Source organism: Lissotriton vulgaris, chromosome 1_1, assembly GCF_964263255.1.
Source record: "Lissotriton vulgaris chromosome 1_1, aLisVul1.2, whole genome shotgun sequence".
Classification (NCBI taxonomy): Eukaryota; Metazoa; Chordata; class Amphibia; order Caudata; family Salamandridae; genus Lissotriton; species Lissotriton vulgaris.
This window is the reverse complement of record NC_141685.1, coordinates 857,239,478-857,264,746: the sequence shown is the minus strand read 5'-3', so window position 1 is coordinate 857,264,746 and position 25,269 is coordinate 857,239,478. Positions and strand designations below refer to the sequence as shown.

At 45.3% G+C, this 25,269-nt stretch overlaps 1 protein-coding gene across 2 annotated transcripts in view; it reads right to left on the bottom strand.

Annotated features, from left to right (window-relative positions):
- Positions 1-7,694: 7,694 nt before the first annotated feature.
- Positions 7,695-25,269, bottom strand: part of LOC147748027 (cytochrome P450 2D15-like) — a 513,923-nt gene continuing 496,348 nt past the window's right edge. For both annotated transcript variants that reach the window (XM_086958015.1, XM_086958006.1), the window contains exon 9: positions 7,695-9,802. In XM_086958015.1, coding sequence (XP_086814141.1) covers positions 9,624-9,802 — 179 coding nt within the window. In that variant the 3' untranslated portion in view covers positions 7,695-9,623. The remainder of the gene's footprint in view (positions 9,803-25,269) is intronic.

Below are 25,269 nucleotides of genomic sequence, written 5' to 3'. Positions count from 1 at the left end.
GGCTGGAAGGCAGCCTTAGACAAACGGCGAGACAGATGGTGAGCAAAGGGGTCACAGGGGAAACAGAGTACCGAAATAATGCTCAGATGTTGGAAGCTCTTAGACAATTAGAGACTGAAATGGGCATGGATAATGTGCAATCACAGTGTGCAAAATGGGGGAGTCTGGCAAGTCTGGAGTTGCAAAAAGAACACAGGGAGATAGAAGGGGACAGATTTTTCTCGGTTAATGAAGGCTCAGACTCTACCCCTGTGAGCAGCGGTGAGGATGAAGTTAAGGATACTAGTGATTTAAGTTCGGACCTGGAGGATAGCAGTGACTCTAAAGGGAAAAGTATACAGAAGAGGTGGAAAGCAGCAACAAGACGCGGAGAGGGGGGATCCCCTGCTAACATGCACAAGAAACTGCTCTAGGACTATTCTTCTACTTCTAGTGTGTATAGGGAGGACACGCTAGGGGAAGGAGCAGTAGGGGGAAATGACAAGGGATCCCAACAGCATGCTACACTGGACCTGCTGTTTAAGACTCTAAAGCAGATGCAGGCAGAAGCCAGGGCTGAAAGTCGGAGAGGCAGGCATGACACCAAAAAAATTCAAGCAGCAATCAGGAAAGTAAATAAAAAGTATGAAGAGGTGGAGGAGAGAGTGGAAGTGGTGGAAGAAAGAACTGGCAGACTCGAGGATGAGGTAACGGGATGGCAGGCATTTAAAATGGAACAGACGAAAGCTGTTGAAGATTTACAATGGAAAGTTGAGGATTTTGAAAACCGCCAGAGGCGTAACAATGTGAGACTTCTTGGCCTGGACGAAGGGATTGAGGGGCAGGATCCAAGAGGATACGTCATCAGATTGATACAAGGTGCCTTTCCGGAAGCTAAATGGCAATGGGAGCTGGAAGTCCAAAGGGCTCATAGATATCCACTAACAATTAAGAAAAGACAGGGTGTTAATTCAGATACTTTGCCAAGAGCCATGCTAGTGTTCTTCAGTAATTTTTTGGCAAGGCAGGAAATTATGGAGAAGGCCAGGCCAGATTCTAAGAGAGCATTTGAAGGAGTAGTGTTTTTTGCAAGGCCTGATTTTTGCCATATGACTGTGGAAAGACGATGGCCGCTTAGGCAATTGATTTCTTCTTTTCAGAGTCAAGGAGAGACATATCTAATGTTTCCGGCAAAACTAAAATTCATAGTGGGCGGTCATACCAGGATGTTTTTTTCAGAAATAAAGGCTGGGGAATACTTAGCTGAACTTACTGAGCAGCATAGAGGGAGGAACAATAATAAGTGACAGAGCCGAGACACTGTTGGGAAGTAGGTAAATAGATAGAAAGTTAGGTTTAATAAAGAGAAGGAGAGGGAAGCGACATTACAACATACAGCAGTCACACATAGGTCATGTCTGACCTATTTGCCTGTGGAATGGGGGGGGATCCTGTGGAGGGAGGGGCAATAAGGGAGGGGGGAAGGGGAGGGGAAAACACAAGGGTGTTGGTAATGGATGCACGGAGTATACAGCACAGAAACTCAAAATACACAGAATGGAGGATGGTTGGATAGATAGTCATCAGAAGGAGGTAGAAAGAGAACTAAGTGGGTGAATAGTAGGAAAAACCCAGTAAACATATATGGCGGTAAGGATAGCTTCATTGAATATCTGCAGTCTTAATAATGGGGAAAAGAGGCAGAAGGTAGCCGCCTTGTTAAGATTGTGGAAACTGGATATAATATGCTTACAGGAAACGCATGTTATCGGGAAGGATAAGTATATACTAGATCAGATGGGGTTTGAGGTGCTTGCTTATACAGGACAAGAAACTAGAACTAAAGGGGTAGGAATCCTAGCAAAAAAATGTGCTGCCAAACTCAAAAGAAAGAAGGAAGATCAAGATGGGCATTGTTGGAAGGGGAAACAAATGCTGGGAGATTTACGCTTGCTTCTTTGTATGGATCTAATGATAATGAACCGGAGATGCTGGAATATCTTGATCTAGAACTGTCATTATGGCCAGAGCCTGTAATATGCTGTGGGGACTTCAATATTAATGGTCTGTAGGGATTGGGCACAAAGGGGGGCGGATATGGTGGCCGGAAGAGAAAGACACACAAAGCATTACAGAATTTAATTCGACATAACGCTCTGGTGGATATTTGGGCTGAGAATAATCAAATAGGGACAGGGAGCACGTATTATTCAGCACCCCATAGGATGATTGCCAGACTGGATTATTTTTTTATATCTAGCTCTTTGGTAGGCGGGGCCCAAATAGAACGTCTTCCAAGGATAGTGTCAGACCATAATCCGTTGGTGCTAAGTATCCCAGTGATCAACCCAGGGGAAAAAGGAACCAGATCATGGACATTTGAGCGAGGGCTGTTGAAGGAAGAGAGATATGTCACTCGGATGCAGGAATGGATTACGCAATTCTGGGATATTAACAGGGGCACTGCCCCAGTGGATATTGTGTGGGACACATTCAAGGCTGGAGTTAGGGGGGACACCCTGAGCTATACACTATTAAGGTACAAAAAGGAAAAGATCAGGATGGAAGAGAGGGTGAGAAAGCTGGAGTTGCTGGAAGATGATTTAGTTCAAGCTATAAGCAGGCATGATCCTATAGAGCAAATTTTGTTGGAAATAGAGCTAAATAAAGCAGAGGAGGGCGAAAGCCTGGCACAGAAAGCGGCAGGGAACTTTTTAGCAAATAAAGAAAAGTGCTATGAATATAATGAAAGGGTGGGTCATCTTATGGCAATCCGGACTAGGCAAACCCTAGCTGCAGGGGAGATAAAAGAGATTAAAGACGGCACAGGGAATATAGTAAAGAAAGTGGAAGAGGTGCAGGAAGTCTTTAGGAGATTCTATGAAAACCTGTATGAGCAAGAGTTAACTAATACTGAGGCTGGAATTATGGAATACTTATCGCACATCGTTAAATTCAGAGGATAAAGGAAAGTTGGAATGCCCATTAACACTCCAAGAAGTGAGAGAAGCAGCATTTAATTTGCCATCAGGGAAAGCAACAGGACCGGATTAAATACCCGCAGAATTTTACAAGACATTCTGGGATGTATTAGGGGAGGATATGTGGGCCACTTTTAGATATGCACAGGAATGAAGGGCAGTTCAGCACCTCAGTTCCTTAGGTAAACCAGTTTGTAAAATGTAGGTTCAAACACATTCGAAGTATGCCACACTTTTACTCCACTGGAAACCAGATAAATATATTCAAAAGAAAAGGACGTTGTACCAGGATGAAGTCAAAGGATTCCGTATATATTCCAAAATGGATTCTTTATTTAATTTTCGAATAAAAACATGTACATCAGCCAACGCGTTTCGTTCCAGATGGAACTTTGTCAGGGCTGAAAAAATACATACATAAAAGACAAACTAAATATAACTGCCACATAACACAATACATTTTTCAGACAATATCAACAACATATATATCAAAATCAGAATGGCAAATACAAACCAACATATTAACGCAAAGTAAAAAAAATGGATATACAACATACTAAAAACATTAAACATTCATATACATAAAAATAGACTCAGGTCAGTACAATATACATGCATAAGGATATGTTTTATCGCCCTATTTCCAGTGCAACATGGTAGTAATGACCATTACATAAAAAGAGGATAGAAACAGATAACAAAGATAGACATAAGAAAGAAGAGACAAAAGCATAGGAAGTGACAGGGGGAAGGGTAAAATGGTAATGTGCCAACTTATAATTAGAGTCATGGTGTATAACAAAATAAGAAGAAGAGCTTCTGAGGCTACAGCTACACATAGGGCTAAGTGTCCACAAAGTCCAACACGTAATCTCACCATTTAGTCTTGAAATCAGTCCAATAATCAAATGGTTCCACGTTGGGAAAATATTCCATAAACGCCAGGTAAGAAAACTGAGAGAGAAATCAGGGTTCTAATTTAGGGGGCATGCCCATCAATAGTCTGGATTCCAATCCACCACAATATATGCAACTTACTATGGATAATCAACACCTTTGTATATCCGAGTTTTCCATATAGAAAGGTTTATCAGTACAGGACCCAAGGGTATCCTAGTCACAAAGAAAACAACGGTTGTCAAGTATGATCACCGAGTCCTCCCACAAAAGCAATTCATAGTACAACTTACACGACCTTTATCTTCAGTTAAAAATTATATATCCTAACCGGTGCACACAGAATAAAGGCAAAGTCAGGGAAATCCTCTTACCTTTAGAATAGCTTGGACATTTAAGATACCTATAATAAATGTATAGGAAAAAGGGAATCCAGGGGCCAAAATCACAGCCAATGTTCCTAAGAAAAAAAAAAAGATAAATGTAAGTATAAAAAACCGCCAGAACTATCCTGTTAAGTAAATTCAATAAGTAATACTATCCCAATGATGCTGACCCAAAATCAGGTGGACGAGTAAATAAACAAACCTGATTTTGTGGTATTTAAACAAATAGGGTTGCTATTATGTCCCCCTTATATATGGACGATCCTGAGGGTGTCAAAGGTTTTGATGCTTACAAGTAATAAGCCACTACCTGCACATAAAGTTGCTAGTCAAATTCTCAAAACATAATACATAACAGCCTAATGTTAGTGTTGTGGTCCCAAATCCAACTGTGTTTTTTGTGTCCAGCAAATAAGTACACTCAGTATCACCTGGGCTAAGACACAATTTAGTGTAGATAGTGCCCCCGGTGTTTTGCATATCCAGCAGGTTTTCCTGCAACACACATGCGTACGAGTAATAAGCCACTACCTGCATATAAAGTTGCTAGTCAAAGTTTCAAAATATAATACATAAACGCCTAATATAAGCATTGCGGTGCAGAACCCATCAGCGTTTTCGTGTCCAGCAAATAGGTACACTCAGTACCATCTGGGCTTAATTTACAATTGAGCTTAAATAGTTTTTTTTTTTATGAGATTCATGGGGGCGCACCAAAATAGTAGTCCAAGAGAAAGTAAATAGAAAAATTTTCTTTATTTATCTTTGTCCATTTAAAATACACATCATCAATAGAGTATGCAACAAGTTCAGCCAACGCGTTTCACTCCCTACCAAGGAGTTTCTTCAGGGCACTGCAAATCTTTCAAGTGTATTGCGTTCAGGTACTTCCCCTGTTTTCAAGCTAGTTTTCTTTATTATTTTTTCTCAGTCGTTTGTTCACTCTTGTATAATTCTTTAGTTCATGCAGTTTCTGTCTTCCCTTATTGTTTTCACGTTTTCAAAGAGCTTGATATTCCTTGCCCATAAGTCAATTCAGATGGTCCACTGTATGTCCATCCCTGGCCGTATTAGTGCAAAATCGTTGCGATACTGTAGTGTCAGACGTTCGGTTTCAGCGTATCGGCATGGCTGGTTTGAGCTTAAATAGTGTAGTATATCTGGTATGTAGGGATTCCCCAGCAGAGAATAGGGACAATGAAATGCTGCCAATACACAGGGTTGTGAGATAATCCCTAACCCTCGGTGTCTACTCATAATAATAATAATGGGCCCATTATGCTAACAACAATCTACATATTGTAGAGATATCCCACCACATCGTAGGATGCGCAGTCTTATTTCATGTTAGTTAAGTTGAGCGTACTCCAAACCGGTCCCTCATTCCGACTCCTAACTAGCCGCACTATTTTACCCCCGGATATAAATAAGGGACAGCTGGCTTCTTATCCGACCCACGTGGTATAGCCAGGAATCACGTAATTAAAACCCACAACGGCGGGCACCATGTTTGAGTGTAACCATATAAACGGCAAGCCTAAGAGAGGGGTCCCTTCGAGACTTCCATACGTCTGGGCAGGGTCAAAGTGGGCATAAATTGTAGTCCAATGTAACTTAAATAAATCCCCGTAATTGAAATTCAACCCGAAGGAAAAACACAATAAAATACAAAATGTCCGAATCGAACTGCCTTCATCCAAACTGGTATATCCGATACACGTCATGAGATATACAAGCAAAAGGCTGCCATATGGACCATAACAGGAGTGTAAGATTAACCCTTGCAAAATCAACGACAAACAACAATACTGTCATTATGTGGGTAGCAAATATTGCCGAAACAGAGCAGTCTTCTAAGGCGGCCATTTTGGACACGAGTTCTTCAGGTATGTTTATATCCTACTTCAGCCATAATGGTCCTATATGTTCCACACAAGAAATAAAGAGCTGCCGAGTTCAAACAATAAGAAAATAAAAAAGGGAGAAATGTAGGGTTTAAATACACTATTTATTCGTATCCACTACCAGAGTATGCCTAATCCTACGACCGAAAAATTAGCACAGAAAGGGCTTTAAAATTCCAATCACATGAAGAAGTTAAAGTACTAAACCCAGATCTCTCGACTGGGTGTGATTGTCTGATTGATTCAGAAGCTCCGTCCATCACCAACCCCTTTTGTACCGCTTTTGGCTGCCATAAGTGTGGCAGGGTATACTCAGACGTGAGTCCCTTGCTCACTTTGCCACTGGATTCAAGCAAGCCGGGCTGAAGTAGGCTGGAATGCCAGAAACCAGTCCTCAGAAGCTTGTTTCCGGTCCAGGAAAGACATGGCTTGGCAGTTCGGGCTGCACTTTTCCCATGAGGCACAGGGTCAGACTGATTTGCATATAGCCATGTCTGAACAGGGGTGGCACAGTGGGCTAAAGAACGATGATGGATTAAACCGAGATCTCTTGACTGGGTGTGAGTGTCTGATTGATTCAGAAGCTCCGTCCATCACCAACCCCTTTTGCACCGCTTTTGGCCGCCATAAGTGTGGCAGGGTATACTCAGACGTGAGTCCCTTGCTCACTTAGCCACTGGATTCAAGCAAGCCGGGCTGAAGAAGGCTGGAATGCCAGAAAACAGTCCTCGGAGGCTTGTTACCGGTCCAGGGAAATCATGGCTTGGCAGTTCGGGCTGCACTGTTCCCATGAGGCACAGGGTCAGACTGATTTGCATATAGCCATGTCTGAACTGGGGTGGCAGAGTGGGCTAAAGAACGGTGATGGATTAAACCGAGATCTCTTGACTGGGTGTGAGTGTCTGATTGATTCAGAAGCTCCGTCCATCACCAACCCCATACTTTAAAAAAAATTGGGCTGCCTTCAGGAGTTGCCGGCTGAGCTTCTCCCAATCGAGTATCTGCCGAACAACAACAACACTAATACAAGATTTTACTAAGACTAGGCATTTTAAAAGGAAAACAAGTTTGTTGCTTTTACCTAGCAAAGTAATTGCAAATACTTTTATCAAAAATGATCCTCAGACCGTGCAAAACTCAAACCACAATGGTACCATATTCACAAAGAACCCAAACAAACTCACCTGATAGGAGTAGCATAAATGGACCAATTCTCCACTGTCGACTCTTCAGACCAAATGGTCAGATCCAAGGGTTTCGCCGTTCAGGACTCCAGTCAGGATCACCGTTGGGCGAGGCACCGTCCGGCAGGACAGAAGGGGCAGCTGCAAGCAAATAATACTCTTCGCGCAGGGATCCCTGAGTCGTCAGTCCGACCCGACAATGTCCTCAGCCTCCCCTTCATCTGCAGAAAGGGAATGAATCAATCACCCGAAGGAGTACCTGTTCGGGCACCAATTGAAGGAAGTGGCACGATTAGGGTCACACGAGTCACTAATGACCACCTCTCAGCCTTCCATGCCAAATGAAGAGTCAGTCAGACAGTAGAAGATATCAACCAATAATTGTTTATTCATATACAATCAGAGCGGAGCCCAGTCTGCCCAGTTGCTAGGAGTGCTGCAGAGGGACTGAAATCAACAAGCAAAAAGAGACATCATGTAGATCTCGCAACTGGGCTGAAAAACGCCCACAATGGGATTTTCCAAGCAGATGCAGCTGGACAGTGAAATACAAAAAAATATAAGTTTTGATTCTCATTTCTCACACCACCTAATACAACCAAAGGTCGTTTCACCCTGCCCATCCACCAGACAAGTGGGAGAGGGCCTCTATCTAGTGAGAAATGTATGAAATAATATGAACAGTCTATTCATTAGTGAAGCAAAACCTAACATTACAGAAACAAAACATAACAAAGGCTTTTTTTCTTAAATAGCAAAGGATTAGTTTAGTTTGTGGTTCAAAATGGCACCTGGATAGAAAATGGTGCCACAAATGCTAACTTACATAGGGCAATGCACAAACATGAATGTTTCTATTCCAACATGTGCACGCTTTTATTTCTTTAACACAAAGCAGCAGATACACATTGAGCCTCTAAGGGGTGGTACAGTAGATGAAGCAAGATGTGGGGTATCTGCTTTTTTAATAAACTGTTGAGAAAACAGCCTGTTTCATGGGACTATGGCTTTCATTGATGAAGTTGGTGCTGTATCATGAGGGCCAGGGTTGCGAGGATTCCACTATACTCATTTTATAATTGTCTTAATTGCTGCACCTGTGAGAAGGCCCAGGAGAGAGGGTGGCCCTTTTTTAGGAACAAAGGTGCTGATACTGCGTACTCTGGCCTAAGAGCAATGGCCCTGGGTCGGAGGGGCCTGTGGGTTCCGGGTGACATTGGCAGAGGAGACCGACTACTTCACAGGACCTTGGTAATCATTAGTGCAGCATGTGCAATGGCACCTGGGCCCAGGATGTGATAGCAAACCGCTCCGCAATTATGACTATCTTTTACTACTCAAGAACATAGTGGAAGCTCACATCTTTGGAATTATTAGGGCCCAGGCGCTCTTACTGTGCCAGTATTCCTTCAGGCCTTGAAGTGATGGCCAGGGAAAGGGGGTGAGATGTGGAGCCTCGTCTCTTGCTTTAAAACAGGGCAGAAGAGTCTCAGGAGACAGTCCGCTGGGCTCTAGCTATTATCAGTGCAGAAGGTGCAGTGGCAGTGGGGCCAAAAATGTGAGGGACCAAAACACCTTAACTAACCAAAAGGAAGAAAGGCAGTCTATTTTCATTACCATCATTAGGGCTCAGGGCAAAGATGCTGGTGTTAAGATGTGGGAGTATTTCTTTCCCAAAGGGGAAGTGCCATACAACTTTAGGCATTGGAGCAATGGACCAGAGTACTGGGCTAATGAGACAGAGTAGATAGCCTGCTTCTTAGGGCAATAATACAACATTAGAGCAACAGTACAGCTGTACCGGGCCTATAGTTGTGAGGAGCCTATTATACCCAAATTATGGGGCGCAGTGTTTCTAGGAACATTTCTGTTTAATTTGATGCATTAACACTTAGAGCTTTCACGTCCAGTGTACATTTTGGACTAAATAAAAGGTACCCTTCAATTGATTTCATAACTCCCGCACTGCCTTCCTGCACCTTCCATTAAGGCATGCCGACTCCACCATCCCCTGCCACCCTTGCTTACCGTGAAGTTGCGGTGTAGGACCCGACTTTTAAACATTTTATTCTGAAAAACAAATGTTGAAGACCTTTGATGTAGGAGAATTGCTTTTTGAAATATACAGCACTAAAATGTGACAATTTTAGATGTTAGTCAAACACTTTAGTTTAAGAAATTTCACAGGTACTCAGTATAGAACTGCCTTGCGACTGCAGTATCCTCAGAATAGGGGGTCCACGTGAAGAGTTTGGGAGCATTCAGAGAGGGGGTGATCTGAGGATCAGAACTTCATCTCAGCTCAGCGCAGATCTGGTAGGCGTGAGGGCAGTGGGTGAAAGTGTAAACAGGGTCATCTCGTGGCCTGGCCTGGTTCTTTGGGATGGTGAAGGTGAAACGCTGGAAGAGAGTAGTGAAGAAGAGAAACAGCTCCATCCTGGCTAGTTGCTCCCCCAAGCAGACGCGGTGACCTGGAGTTAAGCGTGGGAAATAGAGAAAGGCAAAATATTAGGCCTTCCTAGAAACAAGAGGGCAAGAACGTACAAGTGCTTCAATTACGTTTTTGGGAGATAATATCATATAATTCGGTGGATAGCATATTTGGAAGTGCATTTAGTTTTGGAAGTCTGAAAATTTCCTTTGATAATAAATCACTTTTTTATGGCAAACACAGTGAAACTCAGTATTGAGGTGCTAGGCAGAATCATCCAGTCTTGCATTTTCCAAGCCTAAAACAAAACTTGAGGTAGAAAATTCAATTTAATGAGCCTTATTCAATAAAGGCAATAAAGTATTCTGTGATCAAATGGATAACAGTGAATGGAGACTTACAATGAATTTAGAAACAGAGGAGTTGGAATACCAAAAGTGGATATGGTCCTTGAAATACCAATATATTTTCTAATCATTCAGTTTCCTGTTATCAAGCAGAAAATGTTGAAACATCTTAATCCTCTAAAATGGCAAATTTTTCAGTGAAACCATTATGTGACAAATTGGATTATTATTTGGAATGGTTGTGAGACTTCATCATGAAATCCCTTCACTATTCTGTATCATGTCAGGTGGGGTTACTATAATTTCAACCCTAAATCAGTCTTGGGTAGCTGTGGTCCAGTGCTGTCAGGCTTAACTCAAAGGAAACAAGTGTAAAGCATTTACCAATGCTAAACAGTTGATAAGTAAAAAATACAATATATGGTGTGGCAAACCCTCATGACCACATGCACGTAATCCAGAGGCTACGCACAGCACTGAGCAACGTCACCATTGAGTGCCAACCTATTATGCCTGCATGGATCTGGTGATCAGAATACCAGAGGTGGCCTGGACTGGCCCGACTTGGTGTTGATGACCCACTGTAAGGGAGCATCATGGCTGTGGCCTGAGGAAACGTGCCAACAAGGTGACAGCGGCCCCCTCCTGGGAACATCGGACAGGGATAGGGCAGAAGCAAGATGATGAGCCAGACATAACTTCAGGGCCCCGGGGAGTACTTGGTGAGCGGTTTATGGCGGCTGGTTCCGGGCCACTGGGGCGGAACTGGAACCAACTGAGACTGCCTGACTCCAATATGGCGGCAACCAGGAGGCGATCGTAGAGGCTCTCTGTGACAGTGGAACACATTGGTGGCCGCTGCTTTGCCTGACGGTGCGGTAAGAAACAACTGGGTGCCTTTTTTCTGAACCTCCATGCCAATAAACCACCTGGGGTGACCGCATGCTGTGTGCTCTGAGATTCAGTAAGTTGGGGAGTGGGCCTGGCCTGGGCTGCTGGATAGCACTACAGTCAGCTCCTTACTCCTGAAGCCTCCTCTTGCTGGGCCAACAGACCCATGGTGGATGGTATGCCCTGAGTTACTCTGGCCGGGGGGCCTTTCCCCAGTGAGACCCCTGTCTGCTTGCTTTGGCATTAGGAATCTCTGTTTTTGCTTCCCACTACCGGTTACAATTCTGGCTCCACTTGATCAGACAGCCTGCTGGCTTACTCGCTGACATGATCCCCTATACTCCCAGGCCTTTGGGGTTCATGAGCCAGGTGGGATTAGGTGAAGAGATCTACCACCTGGGATGATCTTTATAGATGGTGGTGTCTGCAGGGGCTGAGGTACCTGTGCCCACTTGCCTGGTCGCCAGTGGTGCGTCTTGCATGGAGACTATGCTCCCACAAATGAAGAGGCAGTGACCATTGCCTTTAGAACTTCGCTACAATTTTTCCAAGTGGGGCCTGGAGAGGGAGACTTGCTGAACTGATCCTGAAAAAGGACACTTGTTTCTTCTTGCCTGGGCTATGATCTGGGTTGGGGAGCAATTCTAGCCTGGAGAACTGTTAGAGTTCTTTTTCACATGAACCGATGCCAGTGAGAGCTGTTGGACGCTCATGTGGCCCCCCAGTTAGAGCAAGCGACCTTTAGATTAATGTCCTACTTTGCGTAGTGCTAATAAGGTAGTGGACCAAAGTCCCCAGTTTTATGCGTCAACATTTAAGTTTGTTCAACGTACGTGGATGCGCGATTGGGGTACCTTTAACTTCTTTGAGGACCGATTTTACTAAAAATTTTAAAGATTGAACTGACACCATGTTACTCTTAGCAAACTCGTACTTTGCCCTTACCTGCCATCACGTTCAGCCTCCATCCGGCAGCTTCCAACCCCCCTGCTCCCTGGACCACTACAGGTTGTCCCGATTGCGTGGAGGGAGCAGGTGGCAATTAGGAGCTCATTTCCGGGTAGGAGGCATGGGGCGGTGTTTACGTCAGCAGTCTAGCTGCTGAAATCAACTTAAAGCAATGTAATTTGCGACGCGCAGCAGGCGCACCGAAGGCAAGCCAGTCCGCGCCCGTCCACGGCCAGAGCCCCTGTCCGTTTTCCATTAAATAAACGCGTCATTGCCCCTGATCTACTCCTTTCCCTCATAGGTATTGAACGTGAGAACTGTCTTATTTCTTATGTCCATCCAAGAACAAAAGCATCTGTCCACACTGTTCTTTTACATTAAAATCATCTCTGAAAGCCCAGCCCGCAAGTAAGGAACAGGCACCTTATAGAATGCTGCTTTTGAATTGTAGATCTTTGCCCAAACATTCCACTGAAATTTTAATGCTATTAGAGGATGAGCTCCCTGATGTTTTATTCTTAACTGAAACCTGGCTCAATATTGAGTCGGATCCAGTCCTTGACAAACTCTTCGTCCTGATTACCTCATCCAGCTGTTAGACTGCAAAAGCGGTAAAGGGGGTGGAGTCGCTATCATATATAAAGACCGATTCAAATGCTGCGCCACAGCTGACCTATCTAAATGTGAGAACTTGGCATTCTCAATTGGCTTTTCACCTACCTACACGTTCTCGGGCTTATTGATCTACCATCCCCCAGGAGCACCATGACAATTTCTTAAAACATTGAGTGAAACTTATGCCAACTTAGCCAGTTCCCCTTTCAATTTCACGGTATTAGGAGACCTCAACCGGCATTTAGAAAAACCCAATAACTCTGTTGCTTCTGAATTAGTCAGAAATCTCTAAGTGCTCCAGCTTAGCCAAAAAGTCTCGGGAGCTACTCATATTAAAGGCCATCTACTGGACCCTATCTTCACCGATAGTGAGGAACTCTCAGTAGGGGCCCCAATACCACTCCCATTGTCAGATCACTTCTTGATCCCTCTGTCATGGGCCATTATGGGTCCACCGTATTTATTGAGTAGGGTAAGTAGCCAGGAACGTTATGGTCTAAGCTTCCCCTGGCATACTCGGTCGCAGCTCTTCATGCCACTACACCTTTCAGTGAGTCAAACCCTATTGTGACCAATGACACATTTAACAAGTGGATCGAGTTTTCTTTAGACCATGCTTTCCCAAAAAAATCCATTCTCAAAAAAGTCAGGTCCCAGATTTCTCCATAGTATTCACCGAAGCTACGCAAACATCAACAGGTTTGTAAAAATTAGAAACAAAATATAGGAAGGCGATTAAAATCTACCAAGCTGAAATTAAATGCGCACAAGCTCGCTTCCAACTCCTCGCGGGAAATCTTTTGCATCGCTAAAACCCTCACTAAACTCCCCTCTCCACAAACTACATCTGATGGTGCCCTTGCCCTCTGTAATAACCTGGAAGAATACTATTACAAGAAAATTCACAACATATCTTACCTTCCCTCATGCCACTACCTATAAGGACCTGCCCCCCATGGCCATGTCCCCTTCCGGCATCCAAGTAACATTGGAACATATTCCTCTACTTGATCTCAAATCTCTGGAATTCATTCTGGCCCATGTCATATCAGGATCGCCTAGGGAGCCAGACCTCTCTCATGTTCTGAAACTAGCGACTGGTACAATTCTCCACGAATTGATTAACACCTTCATCTCTTTGGGAGTGGTTCCTTCCCCCTGGAAATGCGCCATGGTGAAAGCATTACTTAAAAAAACCCAATCTTGACCTGGAGCACTAGGGGAATCATAGGCCTATCTCCTGCCTCCCGGTGATTAGTAAAATCCTGGAAAGGCATGTTAATTCAGTGCTATCCGGATTCCTAGAATCTAAACTTGCTTCACCCTTCACAGATGGGCTTCTGGCCTCTACATGGGACGGAGACAGCTGTCCTAGCAGAGGCTGATTAGTCCAGGAGGATCTTGCACCAGGGTGGCGCAGTGGCTATTATTCTCCTGGACCTCAGCACTGCCTTCAACACCGTCATTTACAATATCTTGACCCTCAGACTTAGGGTCTTGGAGTGTTGGGGGTGTTATTACCTGGTTGCAATCCTTCTTAGAAGACAGATCTTTTCAGGTCTTCGAAGGAGATGTTGTTTCTAAGTGTATGTCTCTTAGCTGCAGTGTGCCTCAGGGATCCTCTCTGAGCCCAACGTTATTTAATATATACATGAGGCTGCTAGCCGAAATAGTCCATCTTTTTGGCATAAAAATAGTCACATACGCTGATGATACACAACTTTTTGTGACATTAAGCCACCCAGAAAACTCTTCTGCCAGCTTAGGCCCCTGTCTGTTGGAGGTTGCCAAATGGATGGAGCTCTCCTGCTTAAAACTGAATGGAGACAAGATGGAGCTTATGCTCCGAGGCAACTACCCAATTTGTAATTCAGGGCTATTGAGGCCAAACTGCTTGTCCCTGCCTTACCACCAAAGAATCAGGTCAAAAGCCTGGGCATGTGGCTGGATCGCTCCCTGACTTTTGACCATCAAACAGTAAAACTGTCTTCCACATGCTATGGATCTTAAGGATGCTTCGAAATATTCTTCCTCTCCTCCCACTACTCACAAGAAGGATAATGGTACCGGCTCTGATTCCCTCACACCTGGACTATGGGAATGCAATTTATCTGGGAGCTTCTCAGGCTACCACCAACGGATCATTCAAAACTGCGCAGCCTGTATGCTCCAAGAAACTCCTCATCGGTAATCTGCCAAACCTGCGTGGAAGACTCTGCACTGGCTGCCGATATTGAAGAGAATTAAATTTAGGGCTCTTTGTATAACCCACAAGTCTTTCTGGGGGAAAGGACCAACAATCAATAAATATATCATCAACCTCTTATCACCCGAACAGAAGTTTATGCTCAGCTAACCTTTTGCTCCTAGATGTTCCAAAAATAAATAGACCAAGAGGCGGCAGCCACTCGTTTGCCTATAATGAGGCTAGCCTTTGGAATACCCTTCCTCTGTACATTCGGCAGGAATCCAACTATTTGCCTTTCCGAAAATTACTTAAAACCTGCCTTTTTAAAGTAACTGCCCAGTAAAGAGTGTTGTCTCGGTCCGCGGCTGCAGATTGCGCTGGGGTGCCTTAGGGTAGCTATGTGCTTTTAAGCGCCGGGACACCTCCTTGTGAGGTAGCTGTTCGCGCTCTATATAAATCACATTATTATTATTATTATTATTTAAAAAGGTTATTTTATTTTATTTCATTCATTCATTAGTGCAGAGCTTCAGCTCCTCAGTTTGTTTAGTTTTACTGAGTTATGTTTTGTTTTTGAATGCATGTCCAGAGCCGTTCGATGGCGGGGATAGGTGGGGGGTGCTGGGCAGTAAGGGAGGCAGGGGATGCATACACAGAGACACCTGTCCACCTTTACTTATATACCTGATATGCCTGACAGCACAGAACAGTACCTAACTGTGTAGAATCGTGGTGGTCACCCTGGGCACCTGGAATCTTAAAGGCCTTAATTTCCCTTGTAAACGGTGCAAGTTCTGGAAGGAATATGCTACTTACCAGTATGCATCTGTTCTTGGCATGTAGGGCTGCTGACATTCATATCTGTGCATAGATCGCCGCCTAGTGTTGGGTCCGGATGATTGCACATTGTTGTCCTGGAAGAGTCTGCGAAGTATCACGAGATTGGTGGCTCCTCCCCCGGACTACAGTGCGCATGGGCATCCTCTCCATCCTCAGATTGTTTTTCGCCATTGTGGCAGGGATGGATTATGATACAGTAAGTGATGTCCATGCTAGAGATTAATTCTGAGTGCTACAGCTGCGCCAGGCACCGGGGAGGAGGGAGGGCGATAAGAATGTCAGCAGCCCTACATACCAAGAACAGATGCATACTGGTAAGTAGCATATTCCGTTCGAGGCATGTGGGCTGCTGAATTCATATCTGTGCATAGAATGTATAGCAGTCCCCCCCTTAGCGGTGGTTGCCCGTGCCAGCTGCAGCTGTCTGAAAAAGAGTCTTGAATACAGCCTGTCCTACAGCTGCTTGCTGTTTGGAGTGTACATCTACGCAGTAGTGTTTGGTAAATGTATGTATGGTAGTCCATGTGGCTGCTCTATATATGTCTTCTAGAGGAATGTTTCCTAGGAAAGCCATGGAGGCCCCTAACTTGCGTGTGGAATGCGCTCTCGGGGGAACTGTTAATGTCCGTTTAGCTTTCTGATAACAAATTTGTATGCACTTAACAATCCACTTGGCTATACCTGATTTGGAAATGGGGTTGCCTTTGTGCTGTGGTGAAAAGGCAAAAAACAGTTGCTTAGTTTTCCTGAAAAGCTTTGTTCTGTCAGGAGAGCTCTTTTAACGTCTAGGGTATGCAGAGCTCTTTCTGTCACTGAATCTGGATTTGGGAAGAACACTGGCAGTTCTATAGTTTGATTGATGTGAAACTGGGATACCACCTTTGGCATAAATTTAGGGTTTGTACGTAGCACTACCCTATTTGCGTGAATTTGTATGAATGGCTCCTGAATAGTTAGGGCTTGCAGCTCACTAACTCTTCTAAGTGATGTAATAGCCACTAAAAAAGCCACTTTCCACGTTAGGAATTGTATCTCGCACGAGTGTAGAGGTTCAAAAGGTGGTCCCATCAGTCTGGTTAGAACCACGTTCAGGTTCCAAACAGGTGAAGGTGGGTGTCTTGGGGGAATCACTCATTTAAGACCTTCCATGAAAGCTTTAATAGCAGGTATTCTGAAGAGTGAAAGGTGTTGCCTGTTCTTAAGATAAGCTGTCACCGCAGCTAAATGTATACGTATGTGTAAATGTAACAGGTAACATATAATGTTTTGAGTAGATGCATCTAGCGGATTTATGTCATTATTGGTACAATAGATGGCAAATCGTTTCCACTTCGCCGCATAGCATGCTCTGATTGTAGGCCTTCTTGCCTCTTTGATAATATTCATACAGTCAGGAGGCAAGTTCAGGTAACCAAACTCTATGACTTCAGGAGCCAGATCGCAAGGTGAAACAGTTGTGGATCTGGGTGCTGAATGTCTCCATGGCTCTGCGTTAAAAGACTGGGTGTTAATCGCAGCCTTTGATGAGACACCACATAAAGTGCCAGGAACATGGTGTACCATGGTTGCATGGCCCACGTCGGAGCAACTAGGATGAGTGCCATTGAGTGTTGTCGCAGTTTGCGTGCCACTAGTGGTATGTGCGGGGCTGGTGGAAAAGCGTACGCAAACCTGCCTGACCAGTTCATCCATATCGCATTGCCCTGAGGCTGCAGATGTGGAAACCCGGCGGCGAAGCTTCGGCATTTTGCGTTTTCCCTTGTGGCGAACAGGTCTATTTCTGGGTGACCCCACTGTTGGAAGTACGGTTGTAGCACTGAGGGATGTATCTCCCACTCGTGCATCTGGTGGCTGTGTCTGCTGAGCAGATCCGCCATCTGGTTGTCCCTGCCTGGGAGGTGTTCCGCCATGAGGAAGATGTTTCTCTGAATGGCCCACTTCCACATGCTCTGCGCTAGATGTGACAACTGTGGAGAGTGCGTCCCTCCCTGCTTCTGTATGTAGTATATGGCAGTCATGGTGTCCGTCCGGATCAACACGACTTTAGTGCACAAATGTACCTTGAACGCCTTCATTGCCATAAAGATTGCCATCATTTCCAGCAGGTTGATGTGCATCTTCTTTTGCTGTGTCGTACATAGTCCCTGCACTGTGTAATGGAGGACATGCGCTCCCGATCCCAGGAGAGATGCGTCCATCGTCAGCACTATTTGTGGTACAGGCTCTTGGAACGGTCATCCCCTGCAAAGGTTTTGTGGGTTCCACCAATGCAGAGAGTGGTATGCGCGACCGGTCACCAACACTAGGTCTTTCAATTGTCCTTGAGCCTGGTTCCACTGCCGTGCTAAGTACTCCTGAAGCGGACGCATGTGTAGTCTTGAGTGAGGAACTATGAAGATGCAGGAGGCCATCATGCCTATCAACCGCATAAACACCCACGCTGGGAGCGAGTGTTGGGGTCTGAATTTCTGAAACAGCAGTTGAATGCTGTTGATTCTTGCTGAGTTTGGCTGTGCCTTTGCTGCCAAAGTGTCTATTGTCGCTCCTAGGTACTGTTGTACGTGGGCGGGTTGAAATGAGACTTTGGGCAGTTTAATGAGAATCCGAGGCTGTGTAGGAGGTGAATAGTGCGAGACATGTGGCTGGGCTGACTTTGCTTGGATAAGCCAGTCGTCCAGATAGGGGTAGATGTGGACATGGTTTCTCCGTAGGTGCGCCGCCACTGTCGCTAGGCACTTGGTAAACACCCTGGGGGCTGTTGTCACCCCGAAAGGCAGGACCTTGAACTGGTAGTGCTGATTCTGTATGGTAACCCTGAGATACTTCCGGTGTGCTGGATGTATTGGTATGTGGAAATACGCATCCTTCATGTCTAGTGTTGCGAGGAAGTCTCCCTGAGTGAGCAATGGTAGAACCTGCTGTAAAGTGAGCATGTGAAAATGTTCTGACAAGATGTATTGGTTTAGGGGCCTGAGGTCCAGTTTTGGCCTGAGAGACCCATCCTTTTGGGGGATTAAGAAGTACAGCGAGTATACCCCTGTACCCTGTTGCTGTATAGGGACGAGTTCTATGGCCCCTTTTTGCAGCATGCTGATGGCTTCATGCTGCAATAAGTCTATGTGCTCTGCGGACATAGGATGGTATCTTGGGGGTATTTTGGGTGAAGTGGAGGTTAGCTCTAGACAATAGCCGTACTGAATAAGTTGTCTCACCCACCTTTCTGTGGTAATGCTCTCCCAGACTGGCAGGAACTGTTGTAATCGTCCCCCGACCGGCGTTACATGGTCCGGGGGCAGTGACAAGGCGTCACTGTTTAGTATTGGCGGAGGATCTGGTATTGTTATTCCCTCGTCCTCTGCCTTTGCTGCTGTTGCCACGGTATCCACCTCCATTGTTTTTATTATAGGTGGTCTGCGTGCTCCCTTTACTGTATGAAGTCTGCTGGGATGCCTGGCCTCGTGTAGCTCCTCTATTACCGGAGCGACGAAAGGAGCCTCCTCTAAATTGTTGTGACTGAAAGGCACCCATAGACTTGGCTGTCTCTGTGTCTTTTTTAATCTTCTCTAAGATTGTGTCCACATCAGGACTAAATAAAAAATCAGGGTTCACAGGCTGATTTAATAATGTTGTTTGAATTTCAGGTTTGAACCCAGAGATGCGCAACCAAGCATGTCTTCTGAGCATGACACTTGTGTTGATGGCCCTGGTTGCTGTGTTTTCTCCGTCTAGCGCACATCTAATGGATGCATTGGATATGAGTTTCCCCTCTTGTATCAGTGTTTCTGCTCCCTCCTTGTAAGCATCAGGCAAATGTTGTAGCAGTTGCTCTAGTGTGTCATAATGCGCCCTATCGTATCTGGCTAATAGGGCCTGTGTATTAGAAATTCTCCAGATATTAGCTGCTTGAGCATCTACCCTTTTCCCAGAAGCTTCTAATACTTTAGATTCCTTGTCTGGAGGAGGAGCATCACCAGTAGTTTGTGAGTTGGCAAGCTTACGAGCATTTGATACCACCAAAGAGTCCAATGGCAGCTGTCCCTTAATATATGTAGGGTCCACACGTGCCGGTCTGTATTTTCTTTAAATTCTGGGGTTAACAACCCTTGCTCTTGTGGTTTCCTTGAAAATGTCTCCTGCATGTTTAAGGACACCTTTTAACATTGGCAATGTCTTGACTGATTTCTCTGAAGTGGAGAAAGTGTCAAACAGGAAGTCCTCTCCAACTTGGTCAGCATGTATTTCCACATCATGATTTCTTGCTGCCCTTTCAATTAAAGCATCAAACGCAGCTGTATCTTCTGTTGGCGAAGTTTTAACAGGATAAGAAGGAGTGTCAGGAATAGTCTGTGACTCCCCCGGGTCAACAGGGTCTGTCCAGGCTCGAGTCTGGTCATCCTGATCCATGTCTGCAGGGTAATTATATTGTTCATCATCGTCATACTCCATATCCTCATTAGTGGGAGTGGGTGAGTATGCAGAAGTGTCCTGGCCATGGTACCACACAGTCTCAAAAAGGACAGGCGATGTGGAAGAATCCTTTTCTTTTTAGTGGAATTTTGTATGATTCCAGATGATTTTCCGACCTGACCTTCCTTTGATAAATTGTAAGTCTGCCAGATTCGGAGTCGATATGTAGCTTCGACTGGTCATCATATGAGGGCTCTTGGTACACAACGTCCTCTTCTAGAGGATGACTCCTCTTTCCCATTGACACCTTCTTGGGTGTTTCGACCCCAGTTTTCGGATCGAGCGCCTTAGGGCGTGCAGTCGGGGGCAGTCCGAATTTTATCGGTGGCATAGTGTCTTTAGACAAACTGACCTTCTTCGGGGCCGGCGTCGATGTAGGTCCGACCGACATTGCCTTTTCGCCAATATGTTTTTGGCCCTGCGTCGACTTCGGTGCTTGTTGCGTCGGAGGCACGCTCTTCTGCCTCGATTCGATGTGCTCCTTCGAGGCGCCTTGGATTTCGGCTTGAGGCCTTTGACGAGCTGTGGCCTGTCAACTCGTTGCTTCGGATCGAGAACCTTCCGAGACTCGAGTCCCTTGTTTGTGTCGCTGTCCATCGACGTCGACCTCGTCAGTTCGACGTGCTTGACTTTGGTGATGGACTTCATCGCACCGATCTTTGGTTCGACGCCCTTTATTTTCAACCCCGCAGGGTCGTCGACACTTTTTTCCTTCGTCGAACCCGATGGGTTTGAACTCAGCAGTTTTGGTTTCGTTTTTGACTCGATGGCTTTCGGTTTCGCTTTAAGTAGTTCGACCGATGGCTTGTGTGATATATTCTTAGCCGGGCCGAGACGCGGGGCTATAGAATGTTCGTCATGATCTTGGCTAAGGCCTTGTGGCGATGCCTCGACCTGAGCCCTTGGAAGTCTTTCAGTGTCTGTTTTGGGCCCCGTACCCAGTGTTGGGCCTGGTTCATCGCTTGAGACGTCATGGACGGCTCCGATTGGGGATACGTCATCCCTTACCTCGACGACGTTTCGATCTTCGACGTTCTCCTTATAATAGTTGGAGTCATGCTCCGATTCGGGATCCGACTGCTGTTCTGGATCCTCAGTCTCAATGACCTCAACGCCTTCTTCGTCGAAGATATTCACATGGTCGGGCGCTGGCTTCGACATTGTTTGCCTCGCTGCTTATCCGAGTCTAAGCGTCTTCTTCGACCTGAATCGAGCACAAGCTAGACAGTTGTCCTCATTGTGCTCTGGTGATATGCACTTGTTGCACACCGGGTGTACATCGATGTGCGGGTACTTAGAGTTACAGAGGGGGCATTGTTTGAACGGGCTCCGTTCCATTGACGGTCGGGCCTCTGGTGTCGAAAAGGCCACGCGGCTCTCTTCGACGTCCTGCTTGAGAAGAACTGAACCAAATAACTCAGCACCGATCGAAATAACAATACCGACGACGCCAAAGGCCTTTTGGCCTTTAGAAAAGTTTTCCGAACTTGAGTAAAGAAAGGTACATCCGAACCCAATGGCGGAAAAAACAATCTGAGGATGGAGAGGATGCCCATGCGCACTGTAGTCCGGGGGAGGAGCCACCTATCTCGTAATACTTCGAAGACTCTTCTAGGACAACAATGTGCAATCATCCGGACCCAACACTAGGCGGCGATCTATGCACAGATATGAATTCAGCAGCCCACATGCCTCGAACATATATGTTAGACTCCTGCTTTAAAATAGTAGCCCTGCAAGAAACCCACATCAAAGAACACAGGCTAAAACACAAATCCTATTGTCTGATTTATAGATACTTGGCAAGCTCTATACATAACAGGGTTGCCCTGTTATTTCACTCGTTATCAGGGAGTACTTTGAGATGTCTACTCTAATGCGGTAGAAGACTAAAGAGTGTTTGGCACTAGAGGGAGAACTCCTCCAAGTTGAAAGAGCTCGTAAGGCATTCCCCACCCTTGTTCTTCAGTGGAAAAGGACTGCTCTGAGGGGTAGGATTGTGACCATATATGCCAACAGAGCAGAAATTACCCTTTTGCGCCTCAGACAGACCATGGATGAGAGGTGGAATAAGGTGGGCACTCACTTGGCCCAGCAGTTAAGGGTGACTATATAGGACTAATTAAGGAATATAATGGAAACTTGACCACTACGGAAGAGGGGAAGGCAGGGACCTTTCGAACTTTTTATAAGGCTTTGTACATTAAAGGCCCAGTGATCTCCCACACACAACTAGACTATCTGGCCTACAACACCATCCCAAAAATGTTGCCATACCAACAGAAACTCCTAGATAGGCCCATTCGAGCAGACGAAGTACAGGAAGCAATCGACTGAAATTGCAAAAATCCTAAGGACTTAATGAACTTACACCCAATTATATAAAACATTTAGCTCTGACCTGACTCCTTACCTGATCACTCTTTTTCATTCCTTTACTGAGACATGAGCTGTAATGCCTCCCATGGGGGAAGCCCTTATTACAGTAATCTCAAAGCCGGGTAAAGACCCGAGTACCAACCGATTGTACTGTTAAATCTTGATGCAAAGCTGTACACTAAAATACTAGCTAATCGGTTGGAGGATGTCATGCCTGATCTGATCCACCCCAACCAGTCACGCTTCATTTAAGGGTGCCAAACACATTACAATGTTAGGTGTGTGATCCATTTAATAGAAAAAGCCACCAAGAAAAGGATACCCGCAGTGCTGTTGGCATTAGACTAAGAGAAGGAGTTTGACCGGGTAGACTGCTTCTTCCTTTTTCACACATTGCGGCAATTCGGTTTTGGGGATACATTTATTACACATATTCTAGCCGTTTACGCCTGCCCTCACTCGAGAGTCTTCATTAATGGGACAGTCTCTGACTATTTTTTGCTGGAACAGGGCACGCCAAAGGAGTACCCTTTCTCCCCCCCTCTTATTTGCCCTAAGCCTCAAACCCTTGGCAGCCAGAATACAGGCTTACCCTCTCATCCAGGGCATTCCCTTTGGGTCAGTCAATCACAAATTATAATTTTGTGCGCCAATGTCCTTTTGACCTTAACCTCTCTCCAAACATCACTGAGGGTCCTGCAGGCAGAACTCTTGGAGTCTGTAGTGGTGGCAGGATTTAAGGTCAATCTCACCAAGTCTTTCCTACTGAATCTGATGGTTAAGCCTGGGGAGATGGAAGGATTGGCGTCCCATATCCCCTTCCATCTGGTGAGAAAGGAGATCACAGACCTGGGCATCAAACTCACACATCCAAACAAAAAGAGAGGCAGGGATAGTAGAGTGACACTCTTAATCCCCGATAATAGTCAAGAAAAGAGTGTCCAATGGTAGTATTCGACTACCGTCAGGGGCAAGTAAACGGCTTCACCTAAGGCGTTAAAGAAAGCCCTCACTCACCACCTAGTGATGACATGCTTCATCATCAGGCCCCACAAAAGAGACCGAGTGTCTCTTTTGTGTGCTACAACGCCAGATTTTACTACGGAGCGGGTTGGTGAGTTCATGCAGTGTTGTGCAAAGAAAACTAGTGAGTGTTGGATGGTTAAAATATTGTCCGTAGTGTATCAAAATCAACTTTATTCTAATGATCACTAGGGACGGGTTAATAAAAACTTATGTGTTGGAAATTAGTCCACAATTAGTTGAGTGGTTGTTTCCTAAATATCAGTCGACATGTTTCAGCCACGAAACGGTATGAATTTACCTGGCATTCATCAGGACTCAGCGTGTACTATACCCTGGTGGAATGGACTCTCTAAGGCCCATCCTTACCTAGGGACGTGAAAGTGAAAATTAAAAATCTGGCGTTGTAGCACACAAAAGAGACACTCGGTCTCTTTTGTGGGGCCCGATGATGAAGCATGTCATCACTAGGTGGTGAGTGAGGGCTTTCTTTAACGCCTTAAGTGAAGCCATTTACTTTCTCCTGACGGTGGTCGAATACTACCATTGGACACTCTTTTCTGGTTTATTGACCATCAAACTCACACCTCAGGTTGAGGACCTGTACAAAGCTAACTATCCCCCACTCCTTCGTCAACTTCAACAAGACCTTAAGAAATGGGCCCCACGCTACATTTCCAGGCTAGTATGTTAAATGCTATGAAAATTATGGTTCTGCCACAAAGGTTATACCTTTTTCAGGGGATTACAATTGAAGTCAACGGGTAGTTTGTTACTTTCCTGCGCTCCTTGCTCCCCACCCTTATATGGCAGAATCACAGAGAACGCCTTACTTAAAAACTCCTGACTCTTCCCAAAATGGCAGGGGGTTTAGCACTCTCTAGCTTCCCCCACTATTTGAAAGCAGCACGACTCAGAGTAATCATGGAAGGGTCCTTGCAGGAGTCAGACAAACAGTGGCTCCACATGGAATAGTCTATAACAGGCCGAATGATTTGGATTGGTCTCAGGAAATCTAAAGCTTACCACTTATCAAATGCACATCTAAGCACACCAAATAGGACCACCCTAAAAGCATGGGATGAGGCTACTCACCCCTATGGTGTGAAAACCTTTCCTCCCCCATACACCCCTATTCACTTCAACCAAGCATTTCCGCCTGCACTGGTCCCAGGCCCCTTTGATGCATGGCGGGAGGGGGTATGTCTCACCATCTCCGACCTGTTTCACGGAAGGAACATACCTACATTTGAAAAATGTTCTTGCGATATCAATTTACCTACTACAGAGCTGTACCACTACACCCAATTTAAACACTTGATAACAATATCTGAGATCCAAATGGCAGCCACAAGAGATCTGCTCCCAATATAGAAATGTGTGCATACTCAGAGGGATACCAGAGGTAGTATCTCAGTCCTATACTCTCTCCTGATCTTCTCAGCTGATGTTCCCTCTCCGCGTCACAGGGCCTTCTGGGACCAGGATTTAGGGTAGTTTATAACCGTAGAGCAAGGGAGGAAATTATGGAGCAACATCCCACAATTTAGTCGGTTGCTGGGTCTACGAGAAGCCCACTATAAGCTACTCTGATTGGTACTTGCACCCCGATAAGCTCTACAACATTTACCCAGACATATTGGACAGATGTTGGAGGGGGTGTGGGGTCTTGGATGATTTTTGCCACATTTGGTGGGAGGGACTGCCCTAACATTCGTCTGTGTTGGAATGAGATACTAGCTCAGATCAAAGATATTCTTGGTTACCCCTTACCTCAAACACTTGGCTTTACCCTGCTGGGGCTGCTGG